General features: G+C 45.4%; 1 protein-coding gene across 2 annotated transcripts in view; it reads right to left on the bottom strand.

Moving 5' to 3' along the window:
* The window catches only part of Kremen1 (kringle containing transmembrane protein 1), a 74453-nt gene extending 55524 nt beyond the window's left edge, over nt 1–18929 (bottom strand). Inside the window, exon 1 of one of the 2 annotated variants that reach the window (XM_076545854.1) lies at nt 18749–18929. In XM_076545854.1, the coding sequence (XP_076401969.1) occupies nt 18749–18839 (91 nt within the window). In that variant the 5' untranslated portion in view covers nt 18840–18929. The remainder of the gene's footprint in view (nt 1–18748) is intronic. The other variant, XM_076545853.1, reaches the window with a different exon arrangement.
* Nucleotides 18930–19689: the final 760 nt, after the last annotated feature.

A 19689-nucleotide genomic window follows, 5' to 3' on the forward strand; every position in this document is an offset into this window, starting at 1 on the left:
ACACCACTCTAGTACTGACATCGTGTTTAAGTGTCTACCCCCCACACCACTCTAGTACTGACATCATGTTTAAGTGTCTCCCCCCCACACCACTCTAGTACTGACATCATGTTTCAGTGTCTCCCCCCACACACACCACTCTAGTACTGACATCGTGTTTAAGTGTCTCCCCCTACACACCACTCTAGTACTGACATCATGTTTCAGTGTCTCCCCCCCCACACTGCTCTAGTACTGACATCATGTTTAAATGTCTCCCCCCCCACACCGCTCTAGTACTGACATCATGTTTAAGTGTCTCCCCCTACACACCACTCTAGTACTGACATCGTGTTTCAGTGTCTCCCCCCCACACCGCTCTAGTACTGACACCGTGTTTAAGTGTGTACGTGCTGTCCGCTCACACTCCTCTCACACAGGAGGCAGCTGGGCCGTCCTTGACTATGCCCCAGCTCCAGCAGAAGCCCTCCAGTGGCGTCCTTTCTTGTGGTCCCTGTTACTTCCTGTAACTTCCTCCCCTCCTCATCTTTAGCACTTCTGCCTGGTCCCACTGGTCATCAGGGGACAGTTTTGGTCTCACTGCTTCCTCCTCAGATCTACATCCACTTTCCACACAGAACTCCAAGGTCCCAGGAGAATGAAGGTTTGTCTTGTGGGTATTTGCAAGGCTTCTCTGCTGGAAGCCCAGCTCTTCCTTAGTCACTCACTGTGGTCAAACCACACTGGTCTGCTTTTAATCCTGGGAACACACTTCCCCATTTCCTGCCCAAATGTTCTTCCCCTAATATTTCTAGTTGCAAGATAAACACTGCCGCCCCAGAAGGCCCTCTCATCTCTGCTCTCTTTGTCTCTTCCTTCGTCTGTCCCACAGCGCTCGCTATCACTAGGGTCACACTTATCCAGCCCGAAGCCCAGGTTCCACATGCACGGACATCTTCCTAGTCGTTATCACTGAGCAGTGTGCTCTGACAACTACTCCCACAGCATTTAAATCGCGTTGAGTATTCTAAATAATCTAAAGATGACTTAAAGCACAGGAAGGGATGTACAGATGACATGCAAAATGAGAATAAGAGTATCTACACTGTGGAGTCCTCAGAGGCCTGATCAGTTTTGGAGTCACAAGACTAGATGATTAATTAATTAATTAATTAATTAATTAATTTCAAGCAGATTGGCATTTATTTATTTATTTTTGCCCTTTTGTTGTTGTTGTTTTTATTTTTTGAGACAGGGTTTCTCTGTGTAGCCCTGGTTGTCCTGGAACTCACTCTGTAGACCAGGCTGGCTTCAAACTCACAGAGATCCGCCTGCCTCTGCCTCCTGAATGCTGGGATTAAAGGTGTGCAGCAGCAGCAGCAGCACCACCACCACCACCACCACCACCAGCTTATTTTCTTATTTTTTTATTTTTTAAGGCCTAGATGAGTCTGTGACTATCAGGCTAGCCTCTGTCAACTGCTATCTGTGCTATACAATCTTATGCATCAAAACATAATGTTGCGGGGGGGGGGGGGGGGGGGGCTGATGTGGTGGCCCACACTTTTAATCCCAGTATCCAGAGGCAGAGGCAGATGGGTTTCTGAGAGTTTAAGGCTAGCTCGGTCTACATAAAGCATTCCAGGTTAGCCAGAGCTACATAGTGAGACTGTCTCAAAACAAAAACAAACAAAAAATACACTATGTTGCCTACCTTAAATATAGACAATAAAAAATACATTTTTTAAAAAGTGAGGGGCTGGAGAGATGGCTCAGCTGTTGATAGTGTTTGCTGCTCTTCCAGAAGACCTGAGGTCTGCTTCCAGCACCCAAATTAGGCAGTTTACAATGGCCTGTAATTCCAGCTCCAGAAGATCAAATGTCCTTTCTGGCCTCTGCAGGCACCAGCACACACACACAGCATATACTTACACACAAATACATACACATAAAAAAAAAAGAAAGAAAACCAAATCTTAAAAAAAAAAAAAAAAAAAGTGCCAAGAAAGCAGAGCATGGTGGAATACACCTGTAACACCGGCACCTGGAGACGGAGGCAGGAGGAACAAGAGTTCTGGGTCATCCTTGGCTACAAAGGCAGTTCAAGTCTGGCCTGGCTACATGAGATCCTGTCTCAAATGAGCAAGCAAGGAAACAGAAAAGGCCAATGACTCACAAGCCATGAAAACAGCTTTCACAGCCATGGCCGTGGCAATACAGAGCAACCCGTGGGTCACGTTCCCAAGGGTTTTATTAGCACCACAAAAGAATGTGCCGTGAAGGAGGCTGAGATGTCATTTAACAGCAAGAATGTGACGATGACGCCTTTTCTGGTTCAGTTTGTTTTCCTCAGATCTACTCTTTTTAAAGGTTTTTTTGAGGCAGGGTCTCTTGTGGCTTAGGCTAGCCTAGGCTAACTATGTAGCTGATTCTGGCCTTGAACTCTGTTCCTGCTGCCCCTACCTCTCAGGCAATAAGGTCACAGGTGTGGCAGCCATCTCAGGCAGTTCTTGGATCCACTCTAAATAAGCATACTAGATTTTTTTTTTTTTTTTTTTTTTTTTTTAAACCAGACTTGCCTAGTGCATGCCATTGGGGAGGAAAAGACAAGAAAAACAGTGTTATGGACTGAAAGTTATCTGTGCATCCTGACTTCACCAGGGTGTGGACCAGGTAATGGCTTCTCTGCTGCTAGGAATTTGACATAAGCTTTGTCTAGATAAGCAAGGAGAGGCTAAAACAATGAAGATCACTTGGCACCTTGTATATTCACATTTTCAGTAAAAGAGAATGAATGGAGGCAAGAGACCTGATGTCGACCCCACGATTCATGGTTTCACCTGACATTTACTCAGTCCGTACCATTGCCCAGAGCTGTGGTGAATAGACTGTGGAGTCTTGGCCACGTTAACAGGGAACACAGATCATAAATCCACGGCAGTATCAGGCAGTGGTCAGTCTATGAAACAGAAGGGTAAGGCAGGGTCCGGAGAGATGCGAGGGACGAACTGGAGAAGAGTGGGGGGAACACTGTGGGCAGGGTACAAGGTGGGCAAGCCCTGGCCAGCAACACAACGCCCAGAAAGCTGGTGCCCCTCCCTGATGGACAGGATGAGTACACCACGACAGAGGGTCTCCAGGGCTACACAAGTGAGGCCTACACTCGAGTGGCCACACACAGAGAAAGAGAGAGAGAGAGGAAAGGAAGAAATGAAGCAAATTGTTGTTTTCTGATTAAAAACCAGCTGTCAATATAAAACACATCTTCATTTATATATAAGCCACTTAAATTACACAATTCAATAATTACACTTAAGAAAATACAAATTAATACAAGCATTGCATTTTATATTTCATGTGCAAGCCAGCCGCAATGGTGTACACATTTAATTTCAGCACTCAGGAAGCACAGGCACGTGAATCTCTGAGTTTGAGGCCAGCCTGGTCTACACAGAGTCCTTGCCTGAAAATAAAAGAGCAAGAAAGCAAGAGAAAGAGAGAGAGAGAGAGAGACAGAAAGAAAAGAAAAATCCTGTGTAAAACTACAAAGCTCAGCAAGTTCTGGGCTAGAACTATAGACAAAGACAGTCTCAGAAAGCCACAGAAACAAACAAATAAAAACACAGAAAATACATACACTAAAACTATCACAAAGTACTTAGTTCATCAGAATGAACAGAAGGGAAAGAGGAGAGGGGCCCACATGCATTCTCTAGGCCTTCTAGGAATAACAGGTTATTCTGGAGGCCACATTGCATGGGAATGGGCACTATGGAAAAAAGGAACACCCACCAATGCTACCATGGCAACCAGAAGTCCCCAGTATCACTCAGTATGGGGAAGGAAGTACTCCAGTCACCGAGGCTCAGGCACCTCGGCCTTCTCTTCTGCCCTGTGCGCTTTGTCCCAGGCTCCAAAGTAACAAGGACAACTGACAGACCTTGGACCGAAGCCTCCCAAACTGGTGGTCTCAGACAGTAATAGGAAACTGGCTACAAGATGGATGTGGTGGCCCATGCCTGTGATCCCAGCACTCAGGGTGCTGAGGCAGGAGAACCACCATGAGTTCCAGGCCAGCCCAGATAACATGGCAAGACCCTCTCACAGAAACAAATCCAGTGCTTAGGAGGTGGAGGCAAGAGTTCAAGTTTCTCCTCAACTACAGAGTGAGTTCAGGGCTAACCTGGGCTACAGAAGCCCCTGTCTCAAACACCTAACATACTATTTGTCCAAACTGCACATTACTGAAAAAGAATGTTTTTCTCATAGGGAATCTGTGGAATTATTGATTTTAGGCTAGAATTAGTAGTTGTCTCTCCATGTGAAATAGGTGAGAGTCCACGTTTCTTTTAATTCACCAAAACTTAAATCTGTGTTCTGTAGGGGATGACTCACAACTCCATCGACCATGTGTTAGAACAAACTGGCTAGTTTTCACCTACTTTGAAACCAACATGGAAGCTGGGCTCACACCTTTAATCCCATTCAGGAGGTAGAGATAGGAAGATCTCTCTGAGCTTGAGGGCAGCTTGGTTTAGAGCTTTGTCACAGAGAGACCTTGTATAAAAAAAGAAGAAGAAGAAGAAGAAGAAGAAGAAAGAAGAAGGAGGAGGAGGAGGAGAAGGAGAAGAAGAAAAAGAAGAAAAAGAAAAAGAAATCTATATGGGAAAATACACACATTTCTTTGAGACAGGACCTCACGTAGCACAGGCTGGCCTCAAACTTGATAGATAGCCAAGCTAACCACAAACTCCTCCCAAGTGCTGAGATTACAGGCTTTGGCACCACACCTGACTCTTGTGTTTTCAGTCAAGGTCATTTTAGCCCAGGCTGGCCTCAAACTCAGTGAAGGAAGCCTCTTCACCTTGGCCTCTGAAGTGCTAGGATTCTAAGTGTAGTCAATTTGTCTGGCTACCAACTCAAGTGTTTAAAACAAGATACCAGAGGACATTTTCTGCTGAGAGTAGCTCTGGGCTTTTTTAAATTGAGGTTCATTATTTATTCTGTGTGTGACTGTACATATGTGTGGTGTATATGTGATGGTCGGAAGACAACCTGTCACAGTCAATTCTCTCCTTTCACCATGTGGGTTCCAGGGATTAAAATCAGGTCATCAGGCTTAGTGGAAAGTACCCACAGAACCATCTTTTTAGCCTTTCTGTTCTTAAAATATCTATGAAATTTGGAAGATGGATAATTTATAGAACTACAAAAACTCTTATTATTTAGAGGAAAGCATGACAGTATGATATAACGTTCATATACCTGCTGTTCTGAGGAGTGTCAGCTAAAGTGGGTACTTGAGAGAACATCTTCCAAGCCTGTGTTCCCAGGCAAGCTGCCCTTTGCCTTTAGATATTCCAAAGCACCATGGGACAGTTTAGTTATGAGTGGCCTTGTGGTTAAAGGGCATGTGACCTTGGGAAGGCAGTGGTTCCCAACTTTCCTCCATAAAACGCCACTGAGGCTATGACAGGGCATCCCTTAGCTCTCCCCAGCTGCTTCCCAGAGCATTGATCTCTGCACTCTCGGGGAGGGACGTAATCAGATCTACAGGAGAGAGGACAGTAAGGGGACAGAAGGCCCTCCACACAAGCAGCACACAGTGAGCGCACTAGAGTTAAAGGAAAACGACCCTAAGAGAAGCAGTTGGCACAGCATGGCTCAAGTCATCCCAGACACTGGCCTTCACTTCTTTGGTCTTTTCTCCTGTAAAACCAGGGGCTTGGGCTCAGAAGGTTCTTGTACCCCTTACTTTTAACTCCAAATAGTTACAATTCCCAAGATTTAAGAAACTAGAACTAAGACTCAAAAGTCTGGGGTGACTTGAATAGGAAAGACTCGTGGCTTAAATTCTCGTCCAGAATTCTGCAATTCTTCATGCCTCCCTAATGGGGGGAAGAATTCTATGGTCACACAGACAAGTGTGGCACTTGCCTTCTATTGGGCCTTTTCCAGGTTGCACTTAGGTTCTCCTCCTACTTAAAGGAAATGACATCTTTAACATATAAATTATCCAAGGATGGGACAAACAAACAAAATAAAAATGATGGGTTAGACATGCTTGAAATCCCAGCACTCAGAAGCAGAGGCAGGAGAATGGCTGTGAATTTGGGGCCACCCTGGGCTACATACTGAGTTCCAGGCCCTGCATGGCCATATAGCATGATTCTGTCTATGGCCAAACAAAAACAAAAGAAAGGAAGAAGGGAAGGAAAGGGCTAGCAGAGGCCTAAGGCTCAATGTATCTGTTTAGATCTGAACAGAGTGGGAAAGTCTTCCACAGAGACCACTCCAAAGAAGCCTGGCTACCTTAGGATACATCGTTGCCTTTTTAAAGGTTTCCCTTCTAATACTTGTACTCAATCTATATTTAAAATCAAATCTCTGTTTTTGAGCTAGGGTCTTGCTGGACAGCCCAGGCTGGGTTTGAATTTGTAGCAATCCTCCTGCCTCAGTCTCCTGAATACTGGGATAGGAATGAGCTTCCATGCCCCACTAAAACATTTTTTTTTTTTTTAGTAAACTCAAACTTTGCTTAAAATAAATAAATAAATAAATAAATAAATAAATAAATAAATAAATAAATAAATAAATAAATGAAAACAAAATTCTGACATCAAGGAATTGCCACATTTTTAGTTTCCATAATGGCACTATATACTGTAATATATATATATATATATATATATATATATATATATATATATATATCCTTATCATTTAGAGATCAGGACTGAAACATTTACAGATGAGATGATATGATCTCTGAGATTTGTTGCATAATACCCTAAGTGTTGAGGGGGAGGGTGGCGAACGAAATAACAGTAGCTACAGTTAGGAACTGTGACCCTAGACGATAGGTATTTGTGGCTTTCCTAAACTATTTTTGTGCATTTCTCAATTTCTCATAATAAAAAAATGGAAGCCACTCTAAAATCATTAGTAGCATACTGCTTTGTAATAAATACGCCTTAGCTTCCTGTCAAGAACCATAAACTCAATCAGCCCAGTTTGCAGCCATCTAAACTCCAGATGATCATTACATACTATTTCTTGGATAACATGTTAACTTTGCAAAGTGAACGTAGGACAAGCTGTACTTCTGCCCAAAGTAGTGTAAGCACATAAATAATCACTATAATTTTTTAAGAATCAGTAGCTTTTCTATTAAATTATCTTTCAGAGCTTCCTTTTCATTTAAGGAGATAATGTTATGAAAGACAGTGACAGAGACCTGGAGGTGTGGCTCAGTGGTAGAGTACCTTCTGAGCATATGTGAAACTCTGGTTAAATCTCCAGCACACATGCTTACACATACAATATCACAGTAACAGAAAGAAAAGACCATGCTTCCCAAAGTTATTTTTGCTGATATCTATCTATCTATCTATCTATCTATCTATCTATCTATCTATCTATCTATCTATCTATCTATCTATCTATAGATATTTCTTTTTATGAGACAGGGTCCCATGATGTAGTTCTGGCTGACCTGGAACTTACTATATAGCCTAGGCTATCCTCAAACTCCTGCCTCACCCTCTTGAGTGCTGAGCTTATAGACATGAGATGCCAACACTAGCCTAAGAATGTATACTTCTGAACGGGGAGCTTGAATTCTTTTATCTGAGTCTCTAATTTAGTCTTTTCTATAAGAGATGAAATATTGAATTATGTAAAAGACCATTCCATGAAAAACAGCTCATGGTAAGCACAGGGCCCGAGGGTTAAATTCAGAAGATGCCATAGATGGGGTCTTGTTATTTGTTAAGTAAAAATTTTAAAGTGAAGCTGAGGACTGGAGACGGCTCAGGTGGTAAAGGTGATTGAAGCCAAGTCTAACACCTTAAGTCTGACACTCCGATCCCACGTGATTGAAGGGCAGGGCCAACTCCAGCACGGTGCCATCCACCCCCAACACAAGCTCCGGAGCAGCTCGGTCTCTCTCTCTGTCTCTGTCATCTCTCTGTCTCTGTCATCTCTCTGTCTCTGTCATCTCTCTGTCTCTGTCATCTCTCTGTCTCTCCCTGTCTCTGTCTCTCTCTGTCTCTGTCATCTCTCTGTCTCTGTCATCTCTCTGTCTCTGTCATCTCTCTGTCATCTCTCTGTCTCTCTCATCTCTCTGTCTCTCTCATCTCTCTGTCTCTCTCATCTCTCTGTCTCTCCCTGTCTCTCTCTGTCTCTGTCTCTCTTTCTCTCTTTCTCTCTTTCTCTCTCTCTCTCTCTCTCTCACACACACACACACAAAAAAAATATAATTTAGTTTTTTTCTAAAATAAAGCTGGAATAGCGATATACACCTATAATCCCAAGCACTAACTAAGGAGGCAGAGGCAGGAGGATCCACATAAATTCTAGGATGGCCAGGGATACACAGCCAAAAATAAATGAATGAACAAACAAAGACTTTTTTAAAAATGAATTGTCAAAGGAGAGAAGGTGCCTTGGTGACGTTCTGTCCCATCTGGCTCTCATCTGGAGCATGCTTCCCTCCCACCCGGGCAGCACCCACTGGGAAACACGCTATGGGTGTTGCTGTGAACATATGTTTTTGCCAGGAACAGCCACCATGAATATGCAGTAGTGCTTGAGGAATTTCTACTTACCATTTAGAGCAGTGGTTCTCAACCTTCCTAATGCTGCAACCCTTTAATACAGTTCCTCATGTTGTGGTGATCCCCAACCATAAAATTATTTCATTGCTACTTCATAACTGTAATTTTGCTACTGTTGTGAATCATAATATAAATACCTGATATGGGACCCTAAAGGGGTCATAACCCATAGGTTGAGAACCACTGGTTTAGGGCATTGTGAATACATATATAATCATCTCCCTGATACACAAAAGATAGTTGGGTTTTGTTTAGTGCTTTTCTTTTTGGTGTTCTGAAGATGGAAGCCTTGAGCCTCGCACATACTAAGCACATGGACTGTCAGTCAGCTACATCCTTAGCCCAGTTTCTGCACTAAGTCAGCAGCACCGAAGTCCCTAACTTATACACAGATTAAAGAGGCCTTAGTTTAAGAAGAGCAGTTAAGAAGTTACCTGCTTAGCAGAGTCCTAAAATGTTTCATTAATAACAAAGTGCCACCGGGCGGTGGTGGCGCACGCCTTTAATCCCAGCACTTGGGAGGCAGAGCCAGGCGGATCTCTGTGAGTTCGAGGCCAGCCTGGGCTACAGAATGAGTTTCAGGACAGGCTCCAAAGCTACATAGAGAAACCCTGTCTCAAAAAACCAAAACAACAGTAACAACAACAAAGTTCCTTGAGGGACTTTACTGTCAGGGCCAAGAGAGCATATTCCATCATGTGGTGATGATATGAACCATTTACTTGCCCATGTAACATGTGAGCACCATGATGTCCTACTACTTGAGGTATTTATCTATACACAGCCTGTCCAATCTTGAAATCAGATTTCACACAAAAATGTTCTTCACATAAGGAAACAGAAAATATGACATATTTTCAGCTTTCTGAATTTAGCTTTCTGATGGACAGACAATATCTCAGTTTACTCTTAGAAAACAAAACAAAACCCTCAAAAAGACAGATGGTGCGCTGCTGCGAGGCTGGGACCAGGAGAGGCAGCACCACACTCCTGTAGGAAGGGCACTAAACAGATCACAGGGTTCCCAGCACCACAGACACTGACCCACCTAACCTGCTTCAAAGCTCCCAGTCCTGCCATGAGCTTCTCAAGCATTTTACCTTTTTGGTTTGTTTGGGTGATCCAGCTCAGGGAATCCCACTGCTGTTGTGACTCACTGTCCTTCAAGTATGACATGACTGTTACGGTTAACTGCAAGAGACCCTCATAAGACTGGGCCTGCTGCCATCCCTTCGCAGAAGAGCTGCCCATAATTCAAGCCCAGCTGCACTTGGTTTGGAGAAATTCAAGAGTGTGTGGGAGGTTAACTGAAGAAGGGGACCCCCTCCATGCAGCTTTGACAGGTGACAAACCTTGGCTGGAATGAGGCTGTTATACAGTACAGCTCGTTTAGGGCCATCTACACTCCTGTATATAAGCCCAATAAACTCACTGGTTCTCCAAGTTGGGCTTAAACTGTTCCTAGTACCCTGTTGGGAAGACAGACATTTGTTCATGTTTCCCAAGGGACATCTAAAACAACACTCATGCTAGGCCAGCAGTCTGCCACTGTGGCTCACAGCTGCAACTCCAGCACTTGGGAAGATGAGGCCTGAGTTTAAGGCTACTGTAGCTACAAAGTGACTCAAAATGACCTGGTGAAGTGGTGTCCATCTGTCATCAAAGACAGAAATAGGAGGTTCGGATCATCCTCAGCTACGGAGTGAGCTGAAAATTTCCCTCACATGAGCCCCTATCTCAACACCATTCCCCGTCCAAACTAAAAACTGAACAATGATTTTCAATACTCCACTTCCTCACTGAGCTTCAGCTCCGGCTACTCCCATGCTTTATTTTTCCTGCTAGGGACCAAACCAAGCCCTGAACTGCGAAGCACACATTCTAGCACTAAACAATCCAAACAGCCTAACTCTGAATCCTCCACAACGGGCCGGGCGGTTGTGAGCACACCTTTGATCCCAGGACTCCAGAGGCAGAGGCAGGTGAAATCTCTGGGTTCGAGGCCAGCCTGGTCTACAGAGTCAGTTCCAGGAAGCCAGGGCTACACAGAGAAACCCTGTCTTGAGTAAAAGAAAAAGAAAAGACAGCTCACAGAAAGAGCTGTTTTTGTTTATGTTTGTGAAATGGGGGAAGACAGTAAATGCACAGCTGGGGGAATCTGTTACACAATCAAGTACCCTAGTTTCTTTGTCTGTGGACCAGCCTTCTGGCTACCTAGCAATCACCTCTGAGAAGTTCCAAGAAGTTCTGTGTAAATCAAATTTTTGGTACTTAAAAGTCAAATACTTGCTAATTAAAAAAAACCTGCCAGACTTTGGGGTCCAGTGACTGTCATCAAGCACTCGGGAGGCTGAGGTAGGAGGACTGTAAACACAAAGCAAGCCTCTGATACACAGTGACACATTATCTCAAAAAACAAATTAAAGTTGAGGATGTAGCTCAACTGGTAAAGTGCCTGTCTGGCATAAATGAAGCTCTGGGTTCTATATCAATTAATAAAACAGACATGGTAATACATACCTATAATCCCAGCATTCAGAAATCAGAGGTGGTAAAATTATAGTTCAAGACCAGATTGAGCTACACAAGATCCTGTCTATGAATGAACAAGCAAGCAAACAAACAAACAATAAATAAATGAAATAGATGATAAAGTCCCCCTGTACCCTTTGTTTTTTTAAGACACTCTTATGTAGCCCAGGCTGAACTTGAACTCACTGAGGATGGTCTTGAACATCTGATCTTCGTGCTTCTACCTCAAAAGTGATGATTCCAGGCATGTACCAATGCAACATGCTTTACTTGGTGCTAGGAATAAACCCAAAATGTTGTGTGTGCTAGGCCAACCCTTTGCCAACTGAGCCATTTTTATACTGAGTTTATTTTAAGCAGGAAACACCTGGTTCACATCTATACCCTGCGTCACGATCATGAGCAATCCTATTTCTTTCTTTCTTTGCAGGCCTCGGTTAGGACTTCACTCATGTTAGGCGAGTGATCTGGAACGTTGAGTTATCTCCCAACCCCTAGCAATCCTATTTTGCACTGTCTAAAGCTCTCAATTGGACTAAAAATAGATTAAATAAACTAATAAAACCCAGCCTCCAGACAAGTTTTATCAGCACTGCCTGTGACCTATTTTTAATGTCAGATGATCAGAAAGTTCTCCAATAATGAAGTCCTGGAGGGTGTGGTCCTTGTTCCATGGAAGCCAGGCTCTGGGCTTTTCAGCTCCCTTTAGCTGATAGGGGATGGCCAAATAATAGCCGAGTTCCCGAGGAGGCCCTAATTGCCAGGTGGACAAGCTATCTCTGGAGCGCATCACCAAAGCAAACCCTGCAATAACAGTCACTGGCTCCTGAGATCTGGCCTGGGGACAAACGAGTCCTAGGGAGAGATCTCCACATGCAGCAGACATTTGATAAGCACTTGTTACATTGATCCAACACAAAATCCAACTCAAGAGTCATACCTCAGAAACGATGGCCAGGGAGAAGAGTCAGAGCTGAAGGAAGGACTCAGCCCAGCCATGATCTACACCAGGGACAGGATGGGCAGTGCGGTCATCCCTAGACACCTGGAGCAGTGAGACCAGGACAGAGTGGCCAACAGAATAAGCCTGACTGTCCAAGGCTGAAAGTCTCATGCAGTGTTTGATGGATCTTGGAGTAGGACCCCAGGCTCAGAGGGAAGCACAACAGTTTCATCTGAATTTCAGATAAATGCTAAGTAGGGACTAGGGATGTGTGTAGCTCTGACAATATTAAGTGGAAATAGAAAGACAGGGAATCATAGATGTCCTCACTCTATGCAGGTTTACAGAATGCTATGCACTGAAATGCTAAAGGAACTTAGATGTGGACAATGGAAAATGTGCTTCTTTTAGAGATAGAGTCATGCAAGCCACGCTAGCCTCAAACTTGCTTTATAACAGAGGCTGACCTTGAACTCCCGAATCCCTGCTTCTACATCTAAAATGATAGAATTACAGCTGTGTGTGTGACCACACCTAACATCATGTTGTGGTTGTTCTCCTCCTCTTCTAGGCATCGATTTGTTATGTGCCTAGTCTAGCTTAAAACTGTTGATTCTCCTGCCTCAGCTTTTCTGAGTGTTAGATTATAGGTATGTATTGTCATTTCTAGCAGGAATCTACATCTTGGCTAGGTGTGGTGGCACATGCCTTTAATCCCAGCAGTCAGGAGGCAGAGGTAGGCGGATCTCTGTGCTTTCAAGGCCAGCCTGGTCTACACAGCCAGCTTCAGGACAAGTAAAGCAATGTTGATTTGAGTAGCCTGCTCTCAGGTCATAGTGAGAAGATAAAACAATGACATAGGACAGGCCTGGGTTTCCCCTCAACACGATCTTTACAGATAGATAATTCGCTGTTGTGTTGAACAGCGCCCGGGCTTCAGTCTGCTGCATAGGAATAGCATCGCCCATGTAACAATTAAAAAAAAAAAGAGCCTCCAAGTATTACAGACTATTCCTAGGGAGCAACAATCTCCTTCTGCTGAAATCACTGAGTTAGAAGAAATTGGCCAAATGAAGAGAAAGTGTCACATCCGTTCACCAGTGGTCATATAACAAAAGACTGTACTCGAGGGAGACATTCTCAGCTCTGCTGGGGCCCTCCAAACCCTAACAGGGAGGAGAAAGCCTGGTCACTTCAGCTAAGACAATTAGGAACCCTTCAGCTGCCGGAAGCACTTAGGAAGCCTCTCGGGTGAGCCAAGCCAATGACGTCCTGTAATACCATGCATACATCGCAGCAGGCAGGACAGTGCACCCAGCCTTTGAAGAGGCTCTTTTTAAGCTAACCTCTCCTCCAACTGAACTTCTTCCAAATCTCTTCCTGCCATTTGGAAGTTGAGTGATTCTCAGCTGAAAAGGCCTGTATACTCGAGGTGCAGATGGCAGCAGTTAGGGCCTGCACCAGATGCTGCAGTCTCTAATTTGATTGAAAGGATATAATTAGACAACAGAAACACTTTAATGAAAGAGCAAAACATGGAGGGAGGGAAGGATTGAAGGCCCTTAACTGATGCCAAAACACCCACCAGTAATAGAGGCTTTGAGTCTGGGGCAAGGCGAGGGGAAAGCCCCCGAAAAAGACAGTCCTCACCCTGTTTATTTCCCCATAGACAGAGAAATGGGGATTTTATTATTGTAGATTTCCACTGTATTTTATGTGGGAACAAACTGATTAGAACCAGAAGATTCTTCGGAAGAACTTCAAAGAAAAATAAATATGACTTCTGTGGTCATTATTAAAAATATTTTTACCAGCCCAGTAATTTTCTTTGAAGATGAATTTTTATAGATTGAACAGCAGCAAGTAATTTACATACTATGATGGGATTGGCTAGCAATCCCTACTATTCTCAAAGAGAGCTGCTTGGCTGCCATGTTGTTATTTGATTTTGGGATACTAAGAAAGCTACTAACACAATAATGTATCTACTTTGAGGATAAAAAGAAACCACGCAGGGTCCTCATACAGGCTGATGGCTACCACCAAAATGAATCATCTTTAAAAGTTGCCTATGCTGTCTTTACTTTCCTGGCTTTAAAACGCAGAGTGTAAGTATACTGTTCTGGTTCTAACCAACAATCTAACCAAACTGAAAGAAATCCAGCCTTCAAAGTCTGCAGTTACTAATGTGGTGTGACACTCGGGTTTTGGAAGCGGCCACAGCCTCCTCAGCCCACTAGGAACAGGGCCTCGCCCTTGTGGTAAATTGAACAATAAAAGTTTAATGCTTTGGTTCCGTGCCAGGGATTAAACTGTGGCCAGAGACACTGGAAGCAGGGGAGAAGCCCCCAGAGGGCCCTACTGCAGGAGGCAGTGGGACAATCAGCTCTGCCTACAAGATGGCCATCTTAGAGAGTGCCCTCCACTTCATCCTCTTCAAGCTGTACAAGGACAACTAAGGAGGTGCTTACCTAGAAAGAGCTCAGAACCGGAGAAAGATTTCCTTGGAGAGAAGTAAAATGTCTGTAGAATGACATTTCTACAATGGCCTCTCTCCTCTCCCTGTTCTGGCTAAATACAGACTTTCTCAAGAGGCTGAGATCTAGGGAAAAGACATCGAATCTTGGGAGGAAGACTCATGACAGGAAAGGGAAAAAAAAAAAAGTTGGACCTCAGTGCCTGCTGCACCTAAAAGAATACTTCTGGGTTCTGGGCAAGTCAAGGTCAACCTGAACATGGAAGGAATGTCAGTCATCCTTACCTAGAGAGAGATGTAGCTGCCAAAAGGAGCAGAGCTCTCCCCTCTGAACCTGTGCAGGGGGTGCTGTGGGACGCTCAATTCCTGATATTGGTCCTTATTCTTCAGGAGATAAAACCTCAGACAAAAGCTACAGACACCCACTTCTGGCCTCTCTCAACATTCCCAGTCACTGCCCAGCAGTACAAACACAACCAGCTTGCTTTGTTTCAATGTTTCACTTTGCTTTCTTCCAAATTACTTGAATTAAAAAAGAATCAGCCACCCAACGCACACTGGTGTTTTAACACAACAATAGCAGTGTGGAAGTAAAAACCAGTAGCTTAGGAAGTGACAGGAATTTGGTCTCTTCCCTCCCGCCCCCTCCCGGGTGTTTCTCTGGGTCTCAGGGCTGGTGCCACCTGCTGCCTGGCTTTTCTTGGCAAACGAGAAGATCTCTCAACAGTTTGTCTCAAGCAACATCTGCCCTCATAGCTGAGGGAACAGCTCTGAGGTAGGAATTGTTTCCTTAAGCAGTGTACTGAATCACACTGAATTTCCACTTATTAATGATTGAAATTTATATAAACAAGCTTTTCCCAGTTATATCTTTTCAAAAAGCATAGTAAAATGTAAAATTTACCATTTGAGCTAGCATTTCTTCCTTGCTTATGGGGCCTTACTACACTGCACAGGCAGGCTGCGAGCCTTAAACCACTCTCCTAGCTCAACCTTCCAAATGCCTGGGGGTAGAGCTGCATCATCACTGTGCCTGACGCCCATATGTGGGTAACAGTTAATTCACAGTAAATGGTAAAGGGTCCGTCCATTCACCAAAATCAACCCTCTTCGTTGCTTTTTCCAGATCAGTAAACACTTGAAAGTCAGTTCACATGCACCTAGCACAAGGCTTCAGTACAAGTACAGCCAAATCACGACCCATAAACTAAGTTACGATTAGTCATGTAAGTTCTCAATTATAAAACGTTCAAAAGGACAATATATTATGACATTTAAAAATGATATAAAGATTCAAATTTCAATGTCCAAAGAGTTTTATTAAAACACAGCAATGCATTCAGGTGTGGTGGTACACACCTTTGCTCTCAGCCCTTGGGAGGCAGAGGCAGGCAGATATCTGTGAGTTCAAGGCCAGCCTGGTCTCCACAGTGAGTACCAACAGCCAGAGCTTCATAGTGAGACCCTTGGAAAAAAAGGAAAACAAAAATAGCAATGCCTGTTCATTTTTTCTATGACTACTTTTGCCTACACCGTTGGAGGTGAGTGATTACAACTGTGCCCATCTATGGCCCTCAAAGCCTAAATCATTTACAGTTTTTCCTTGATCTAGAGCCTCAGGTAAAGTTCCAGGCTCAAAAATTCTAAACTAGGGGCCATCAAGATGGCTCAGGAGGTAAAGGTGTTTGAATTTAAGCCTGGCAATAGGAATTCAATCTCTGGGACCCAAAGGGTAGACAGAGAGGATGGACCCCCAAAAGTGCTCTCATCTCTATAATCAAGACATTATGTCCCCATGTCTATAGCCCCAATAAGTAACACTTTAAAGTTTTTAGATTCTAAACTAAAGATGGCATATTGCCTACTACCCAAAATTCCCAATTTGGATATTATGAAGCTGTAAGTCTGTCTTAATCATTTTGCTTTGGTCCACCTATGCTAAACTCTGAGCACATTAATACCTATATTGAGCACACCAACTTGTATGGGTTAGTAGTGAAGCCTAAATGCAATACTTTCTTGCTCTAAGATTTATAAAAGGAAAGCTGGGCATTGTGGTGCACACTTTTGATCTCAGCACCCGGGAGGCAGAGGCAGGCAGATCTCTGAGTTTGAGGCCAGCCTGGTCTACAGAGTGAGCTCTAGGATAGCCAGGACTACACAGAAAAACCCTGTCTCAAAAAAAGCAAAACAACAAAAGATTTATAAAAAAGACTCACTACTATCTTAAACATTTAAGTTATTCATCTATGAGCCAAGATCGTCTATACTGTAGAGTATGAAGACCCTGCAGGTAACCAAACTCGGATCATAAAGCACCACATACTATTGGCTAATAGGACAAATTCCAGATGAGAAGGAAGGGGAGGATGGTGAGAGGCTAGAAAAGACTCCAGCACTAACCTCTGTCTTCCCTCTTATCAGTTGTGAAAGAGAAAGCATGTCAGAAGAAGAATGGAGAGACAGGAGATCATTTGGGGTTGATGACACACTATAATTAGAGTAACACAGAAGGGGAATGAGCTAACTGTTTTTATAAAGTCAGCATTCAAAAATGCAAACCACCAGTAATTTAAATATTACAAAGTTGTGCAGAATATAAGTATTGGAATAATTTTTTCCATCCACAAAATTTTAGAGAAAATTACAGTATCACAAAATATGAAATGGTAAGTTTGGCATAGTCTCAGTGTACAGCATTTTTTTTTTTTAATTGGAAAGGATTTAACAAACTAGTGGCTAGGCTCTTGACAGGATGTGATGCTGAAAAACCATGTGGTATGTCTCTGAAACTGCTTCTGGAACCAGAGGGGAAATGTCACAAAAGCACTGATGTAGCAGAATGCTGGGAAACCGGGCTGATGAGTTTGAATTACTTAGCATAAACTGTTTCACAACAGTCATATATCTGTCCGCACTCGAGACTCCTAAATAAAAGCACACTGACTTTACCCGAGAGCTGCTGCATCTGACCTAGCAAGGCAAAGGTGCCTAGCAGATACCTCCTCCCAAAAGCACGGGCAGAACTGGCTCACAATGCTTTTCAGAGTTATATTGCTGTGCCCTTTCCAGGAGGGAAACTAGCCGATTTCTACCTCTGTCTCCAGAGAGTACATCAAATCCCGAACACATAGATGACAAAGTGGAGCTAAGGGGTTACTAGGTTACAGTTATGTTGACACGTCCTGGCTCTAGGAACGTCCCTCCCTCCTTGCTCACACACTACAAACAGTAGAAGTGGGCAAATTATAGAAGTCCCATAGAAGGCAACAATCACCTAGAAACCACTTCTACTGAGTTTGGAGTGTTGGGAACCCTTCATTCTGCCGTTCTAAAGCCCGGTTTTTCCTTTTGCCGGGATTCATCATATAAGCAGCTCACAGTATTCCCAGGGTGAACTAGGTGTCCAGTCTTTAGTGAACTGGGAAACACTATAAAAAGGAACATTTAAATTTTTACTGATGGCCTTTTGTACATGGTGGTACACTCTGTGCATGCTGCCTACTGCGTATCCTTCAATGTTCACCAACACTGCACAGCAGTGAGTTATCATCATACTCCCTTTAACCGAGGTTCACGGAGCTCAAAGTTTGACTCAAAAATCACACAGAAAATAAGTCTCAGCCTTTTCTCTAATCCGAACTGGCAAGGAAACAAAGCAACTCTGAGTTTTCTTTCACCAGCAAAACCCTGTCTTTGCAACATCATACTCTGCAAGTGAGGGTGGAGACCCCAGCGGCAGGTTCACAGCGTAGGCTCAGCCCCCGACAGCCCGCAAAGAAACTGAACTGGGCCGGACGACACCCTCACGCCTGTTCTTCCACTGGGACGGGATTCCGCGGCAAGGAAGGGCGTGTGGAAACTAAGCAGAGTCCCGGCTCCCATCCCGGCTGAGGGCACCACCTCGGGGCGGACCACGCGGTGGACTCGGCCGGGGGAGCAGGACGCCGGAGTCGGCGTCGTCCGCACTCGGGACGGGCGACCTTAGCCGTCCCGCACCCCTTCTCTCCCGTGAGCTCAAAGTGAGCTGAGTCCCGGGAAGTTCGAAGCCGGCGCGCGGGACACAGTCCTGGTAACGGGGCAGGCGCGTCCACGCCGCGTTCCGGGACAGAAGCCCAGGCATCGCCTCCTCCTCCGGGGTCCACGCGCGAGGGAAGGAGAGCGGGGCGTAGCGGGGGAGAGGGCCGGGGTCTCACTCACCGGGGCCGGGGCGGGGGCCGGGCGCGGGCCGGGCCGCCAGAGTGAGCGCAGCGGCGGAGAGCAGCGCGAGGCGGGCGGCGGGCGGCGCCATGGGCCGTCAGTGCGGGACCCCCGGGCGCGGCCCGGGGCAGAGGGGGCAGCTCCGGGAGCCGGGGGCGGCCATGGGAGCAGGACGGAGCTCAGCGTCGCCCCGCCCCGGCCGCCCGGCCCGCCCCGGCCCGCCCTCCTCAGCGCCGCCCCGACCGCCAGCCGCCGGCCGGGCTCCAGAGCGGGGCCGACTGCGCACGCGCGGCCTGACCCGCCGCCTGCCACTCACGCCCCCGAGCCCGCCCCCCGCCCCCGGCCCCACCCCTAGGGGCGCTAGGCGAGGCCAGTGGAGGTGTGGCGTCTCCAGGTGAGGGCGGGACCCGGCCCTGCCTCCGAGTCCCCACGCTGAGGGTTGGCGGGGTTGGCACAGGCCGGGCGCCCAGTGACCCCAGCTCCACCCTCACCTGGGTCGTGACCCACGCGCGGGCTCCACCACTGCGGTAGTAACCAGAGCAAACCGCCTCTCTTGCTAGACTCGTGGTCGTGGTAAGCCAAAGCTTGTTTTGGAGTCCACCTGACCCGGTTCGTATCCCACTTGGTAAGATCTTGTACCAGTTTAAAGGAAACGGGGCTTCCTTCTGCTAAGTGGAATGTCGACACCATCTGTTCCACAAAGCGGTTGTACAAAATGGGATGATGCATGGAAACCACGCACGCACAGAAGGAGCTCAGTAAATGTGGGGTTCTTTCTCTTTGTGAAGTCCTGCAGCTATCAAAGCGACGGCATACTGAGCCCTGTACAGAATCCTATCACATCCTGTGCCAACTAGGGCAACTTATTGTTCTTTAAAAAGTATTTTATTTATAGCCGGGCGGTGGTGGCACATGACTTTAATCGCAGCACTCAGGAGGCA

The sequence above is a fragment of the Peromyscus maniculatus genome, chromosome 10, assembly GCF_049852395.1.
Source record: "Peromyscus maniculatus bairdii isolate BWxNUB_F1_BW_parent chromosome 10, HU_Pman_BW_mat_3.1, whole genome shotgun sequence".
In the NCBI taxonomy this organism is placed as follows: Eukaryota; Metazoa; Chordata; class Mammalia; order Rodentia; family Cricetidae; genus Peromyscus; species Peromyscus maniculatus.